Raw genomic sequence first — 6416 nt, 5'->3', positions numbered from 1 at the left:
GTAATTTAAACAAGTTCAAAATGCCCATGTTGTCCCTCGTCCATGGTATGGTTGGGTATTATCTTCTACCCTGCCCCATTCTATGGACGAGCATGCCTTGGTTTTACTTGTAATTTGATCTGTGCCAGCTCTATCTCGTCCTTCGCTTTGGACGAGAATGCTTTATTTCATCCTTTGCTTAGGAAAACTTGAGATTACATCTCTGCGTCCAGAGAATTTTCTCGTTTTAAGCTTTTCAGCTATATTCAACTCAATATGAACAAAAAGCAGTGCTTGAATTATGGATTTACGCAACATTATGTACATTCCACAAATATTGTTCACAATGCATTGTTCATAGACGAGGCGTGTTTTAAGAAACTAACGCCTGCCTTAAAAGAAAAACAAACACAAGCCAAACCATAATCTTTTCCTTAACATAATAATAAGACAAATTAAATAAACAAAGTCTTTTATGTAGAATAGTTTGTCTCCAGACTCGTCCGAAGTCATGTTTGTCTAAGCTTGCATTTTATTGATAGTACTTCCTCAAGTGCTCTACATTTCAAGGATGCTCTAACTTCCTCCCATCAAGGGCTTCCAAGTAATAGGACCCTTGTCTTTTGCAGTTGACGACTCTGTAGGGGCCTTCCCAGTTTGGTCCCAACTTCCCATGAGCTGGGTTTTTTGTTGCTAAGGAAACCCTTTTTAGGACGAGGTCCCCTACGCTGAAATGCCTTGGCTTCACCATTGCATCATACTGCCTGGCCATAAGGTTTTTGTACCGTGCCATCCTTTGTTCAGTGTCCATCCTTACCTCGTCTATGAGATCAAGGTTCAAACGGAGTTGCTCCTCATTATCTTTGTCTTGATACGCTGCCACTCTATGATTAGCCATATGCACTTCTGCAGGTATGACCGCTTCTGTTCCATAGGCTAGCTTGAAAGGAGTTTCCCCTGTAGGAGTTCTTGCTGTCGTTCTATATGCCCACAAAACACCTAGTAGTTCATCTGGCCATACTCCCTTAGCCCTCTCAAGCCGAGTCTTGATTAATTTTAGCAAGGATCAGTTTGCAACTTCTGCTTGGCCGTTAGCTTGTGGATGGGCTGGTGAGGAGTAATGATTTTGAATTCCGAAATGCAGGCAAAAATCTCTAAAAAGTGCATTATCAAATTGTCGTCCGTTGTCCGATACCAACACCCTGGGTACTCCAAACTTGCACACAATGTTCTTCCACATGAAGTTTTTGACATTCTGCTGTGTAATGTTAGCCAAGGATTCCGCTTCTACCCACTTGGTAAAATAATCAATACCAACTACGAGGAATTGTTCATTTGTCTCACGCCTAGTGGAAATGGACCTAGAATGTCTAGTCCCCATTGTGCAAAAGGCCAGGGGGCCGTCATTGGAGTCAAATACTCTGATGGTTGCCTGGGGACATTGCTAAACCTTTGGCATTGATCGCAGACCTTGACATAAGCATTAGCGTCAGCTTGCATGCTTGGCCAATAATATCCTGCATGGACGATTTTGTGGACGAGTGACCTGGCTCCTGAGTGATTGCCACACGCTCCTTCATGAATTTCCCTTATTATGTAGTTTGCTTCGTCCAGTGCCAAACACCTAAGATAAGGCTGGGAAAATCCTCTTTTATAAAGAATCTCGTCCATAAGAACGTAACTGGCCGCCCTTACTCTCAGCTTTTTTGCTTCGTCCTTCTCTTCTGGGAGTCGTCTGTCCTTTAGGTATGACACAATTGGAGTCATCCAACTTGGCCTACCTTCCACCTGTTGTACTTCTGGGATGTCTATACTTGGCATATATTGTATTTCATCAACTTCATCTATGGCTTCAATCACTGAGGCTTCTTTCGCCAAGGCATCAGCTTCCATATTTTCCTCCCTTGGAATTTGAACGAAGTTAACTTCCTCAAACTTTTTAATAAGGCGCATCACTCTATTTAGATACTTCCTCATCCGCACTTCCTTGGCTTCAAACACGCCATTCACTTGGCCTATGATTAGCTGAGAATCTCCCAAGACGAGGAGCAACTCTGCTTCAACGGACTTGGCCAATTCCATTCCCTTGAGAAGAGCTTCATATTCAGTTTCATTATTAGTTGTCTGGTACTGCAAACGAACTTTGTGTTTTAATTTATCCCCCTCTGGAGATTGTAAAACCACACCTACTCCTCCTGCATACTGCGTAGATGAGCCATCCACATAGACTTCCCACTTAATATTTTCCTTCTCACCCACCTCGTCACAATTTAAAGTAAACTCTGCAATGAAATTTGCCAGAGCTTGAGCTTTTATGGCACACCTCGGTTGATACTTTATGTCAAACTCATTGAGCTCGACGGCCCATTGGATCTAATGTCCTGCAGCCTCTAGTTGTTCATTGCCTTTTTGAGTGGGTGATCTGTCATAACATTAATGACGTGAGCCTGAAAATAATACCTTAGTTTTCTAGAGGCTGTTATCAGTACAAAAGCCAATTTCTCCATCAACGGATATCGTCCTTCTGCTCCCCTCAGTGCTTTGCTGGTATAGTATACAGGTCTTTGTACCTTGTCTTCTTCCCTCACTAATGCTGAACTCACGGCGTGTGGGGTGACTGCCAAGTATAAATACAACTCTTCTCCTTGCACGGACGGGCTTAACAAAGGGGCTTTAGTGAGGTATTTCTTCAAATCTTCAAAAGCTTTCTGACACTCGTCGGTCCATTCAAATGCTTTTTTAAGAACCTTAAAAAACGGCAGGCATTTGTCAGTAGCTTTAGAAACAAACCTGTTGAGGGTGGCGACTAGCCCGGTGAGGGACTGGACTTCTTTGACACTGCTGAGAGGCTTCATATTCAATATTGCTTGAATTTTGTCAGGGTTTGCTTCGATTCCCCTGTAGAAGACCATAAACCCCAGGAATTTTCCTGATGATACTCCAAAAGCACATTTGCTAGGGTTCAACTTCATGTGATACTGTCTCAGTGTATTGAATGTTTCCTATAAGTCTTCCAGATGCATATCTTCGTCCTAAGTTTTCACCAACATATCGTCTATATAGACTTCCATATTTCGCCCGATCTGTGGACGAAACATATGATTGACCAACCGTTGGTATGTTGCTCCAACATTTTTCAAACTAAAAGGCATCACTTCATAACAGAACAATTCCTGACTGGTGACAAAGGACGTCTTCTCTTAGTCTGCTTCATCCATCCTAATCTAATTGTATCCAGAGAAATCATCCAGGAAACTGAGTAATTTGTGGCCTGCAGTAGAATCTACCAGCTGATCAATGCATGGTAACGGGTAACTATCCTTGGGACAAGCCTTGTTTAAATCAGTGAAATCAACGCACATTCTCCACTTGCCATTCGTCTTCTTGACCATGACTACATTGGCCAACCACTCAGGATAGTATACCTCTCGAATGAACTTCGCCGTAATTAGCTTTTGAACTTCCTCCTTGACTGCATTGTCTCTCTCTGGGGCGAACACCCTCTTCTTTTGCCATACTGGTTTGTAGGAAGGGCATACACTCAGACGATGGGTAATGACACTAGGATCTATACCCAGCATGTCTTCGTGACTCCATGCGAACACATCTCTGTTTCTTTTCAAAAAATAAATGAGATCTTCTTTGATCTTTGCTTCCAAATCTGCTCCAACCCTAGTACACCTCCCAGGGTTATTATCATCTAAAGGAATATCTTCCAACGCTTCAATAGGTTCTGCCATAACTTTCTTTTCTTCGATACTCATTGTTTGAATTTGCTCGTCCGCAGCCAGCATGGCCAGGTAACACTCTCTTGCTGTTAGTTGGTCTCCCTGTACTTGGCCTACCCCATGTTCCGTCGGGAACTTAACTGACAAGTGGTAGGTAGATGTAACTGCCTTCCATCTATTTAGGGTTGGCCTCCCAATTATTGCATTGTAAGAGGATGAACAATCGACCATAAGGAAGTTTACCTCCTTGGTAACTTGCTGCGGATATGCCCCCACTGTCACTGGTAACAAAATGCTGCCCACAGGTTGTATCTTCATTCCACCGAAACCCACTAGAGGGGAGCTCGCTTGTCGCAGCCGATCTCGTCGTAACCTCATCTGCTGAAAGGCTGGATAATACAAAATATCAGCCGAGCTTCAGTTATCTATCAACACCCTTCTGGTCTTGTAATCAGCGATAAGGAGAGTGATAACAATAGCATCGTCATGAGGATGGTGGATTTTCTCTGCGTCCTCGTCCGTGAAGGTGATCGCCTGCTCGTCCGTAGTTCTTTCACTTGGCAATCGTCCAGAGAATTGAACGTTCTGTACTGCTTTCAAGTATGCTTTCTTCGACTTGGACGACTGCCCAGTAGGACTTCCCCCTAGGATGATCCTTATTTCTCCAAGCGGTGGTCGTGATGACTCTTCTACCTTCGCTTTCAATTTCTCATCCTTGTGGTCTCGTCCAAGGAAATTTTTCAACTTTCCTTGCCTGATGAGATTCTCAATCTGCTGCTTCAAATCAAAACATTCGTCTGTATCATGCCCATGATCCCTATGGAAGCGACAATACTTATTCCTATTGCACTTGTTGGGATCTCCCTTCATCTTTTCTGGCCACTTCAAAGAAGGCTCGTCTTTAATTTGCATAAGAACTTGCTCAAGTGGCACGTTCAAGGGGGTGTACTGTTGATTTCGCATTGAAGGGCCTGCTTTCTTTTCTCGATCCCTCTTATCCTCCGTTCGTCCCTTCTTTGGACGAGGGCCTTGCTCCGACTGACGCGATGTGTTGGCTTCAACCTTCTCAACTCTCTTCCTCTTCTTGGCTATGATAGCATCCTCTGCATTCATAAAGTTCTGGGCTGAATGAACTAGCTCAGCCATAGTTTGAGGCGCCTGCTCATATAGCTTATGGATAAATAAATTGAAATGAACTCCATTATAAAATGCTATCAGGAGGAGTTTATCATCCACCTCGTCCACCGCTAAGGCATCCCTGTTGAAACGCGTGATGAAGGACCGCAAACTTTCATTTTCCCCTTGCTCTATAGTTAGCAAGCTAGACGAAAGCGTTTGTGCCTCTGCCCTCCAATAAAATTGTTGACAAACAACTTGCTTAACTCTTCGAAGGACGTCACTGTATTAGGAGGTATTTTGCTAAACCACACCCGTGCAGGTCCTTTGAGAGTTGTAGGAAAAGCTCTGCACATTATTTCATCTGGAACTCCTTGGAGATGCATAGTAGTTTTGAAGGTGGCAATATGGTCAAAAGGATCTCGTGTCCCGTCATACGAATCTAAAGGAGGCATCTTGAACTTAGGTGGCAAAGGATAGGCATTGATGGATGCCACGAAGGGGGAATCAGTCCTGTGAACTAAGTCTTCCACAGGGTTTGTTTTCCTTATGTTTTCCCTCATCTCGTCCATGACCCGTCTCATTTGATCCATTTCTCTTTCTAAATGAGGTACCCTCCGTGAAACGGTACCTCTTGATTGATTTTCAGTTTCAACATTCCTTTCCTCCTCTTGACTCTGGGCCCGTTCTCCAACATTCCATTCACGAGGTTGTTTCCTTAACTCAAGTTGTCTAGCCAACTCTTGGTTTTGACAAGTTAACTCTGCCATAGCAACGGCCATGGATTGCATATGTTGGAATGAGGGTAGTTGCATAGTGGGTGCTGACTGACGGTCGCGGTGAGGGTTACTAGATGCGTCCCTGCTTTGTTGAGGGCCTGGACTCGTAGCCCTAGATCTTGTCCGAACTATTTCAACCCTTGATTGGAGAAAGAAACTATAGAACTTAATAAACTATGTTCCAAAGACAACAAATTTCTTACGTTTCAATTCCCACAGACGGCATTAACTGATGAGTTCTAAAGGATCAGTGGGCTGAAAAATCTTTGGATGCTCTTGATCTTGAAGAATGAGTCCTAAAAAACCAAAGAAAATCAAAGAAGACTGGGTGGAGCCAGCCTTTAATTCTCCGATGGTAAATTTAGTAGATTGAAGGAGAAAGAAGAGCCCTCAAAGACTTAACTTTTATCTAGAATTCCAAAAGAGAGAAAAAGTCCCCTTACCTCTGCGTAGAAGGGTCTTTATATAGTGTTAGAAATCAGTTATTTCTCCTAATTGTCGTAGAGTTTGAAAGATTCAGAGGATAACTTCCTTAACTATCACAAGAGTCACCTCATCGGGACTTGTGTTGAGATTCAATCAATGTGACTCTTGGTTGAAAGTGTGTCAAGTGTAAGCCTTGGTGAACCTCACCCGTCCATCATTAAGGAAGGACGAGGTTCATTGCTCACTCGTCCTTCATTGGACGAGCGAATGGAGAATGAAAGAGGATGGTTATGGAAGGACGAGTGTACCAACCATTTGTTCTCTGCTTTGTACATTGATATGGACGACCATATGGATGAGTAATTGACTTGGGATGGACGAGTAATTG

The 6416-nt window shown here is 43.4% G+C and overlaps 1 protein-coding gene across 1 annotated transcript; it reads right to left on the bottom strand.

Annotated features, from left to right (window-relative positions):
- Positions 1–4124: 4124 nt before the first annotated feature.
- Positions 4125–4853, bottom strand: LOC136062732 (uncharacterized). Its single transcript, XM_065762185.1, has one exon. The coding sequence runs from the start codon at positions 4851–4853 to the stop codon at positions 4125–4127; it is 729 nt and encodes a 242-aa protein (XP_065618257.1).
- Positions 4854–6416: the final 1563 nt, after the last annotated feature.

The sequence above is a fragment of the Quercus suber genome, unplaced genomic scaffold (genome assembly GCF_002906115.3).
Source record: "Quercus suber isolate HL8 unplaced genomic scaffold, Cork oak 2.0 scaffold_446, whole genome shotgun sequence".
Lineage (NCBI taxonomy): Eukaryota > Viridiplantae > Streptophyta > Magnoliopsida > Fagales > Fagaceae > Quercus > Quercus suber.
This window is presented reverse-complemented; position numbering and strand designations above follow the sequence as displayed.

Excerpts from the sequence above, each read along its gene's own strand:
- LOC136062732 (XM_065762185.1), bottom strand. The coding sequence starts at position 4,853 with ATGGCTGAGCTAGTTCATTCAGCCCAGAACTTTATGAATGCAGAGGAT.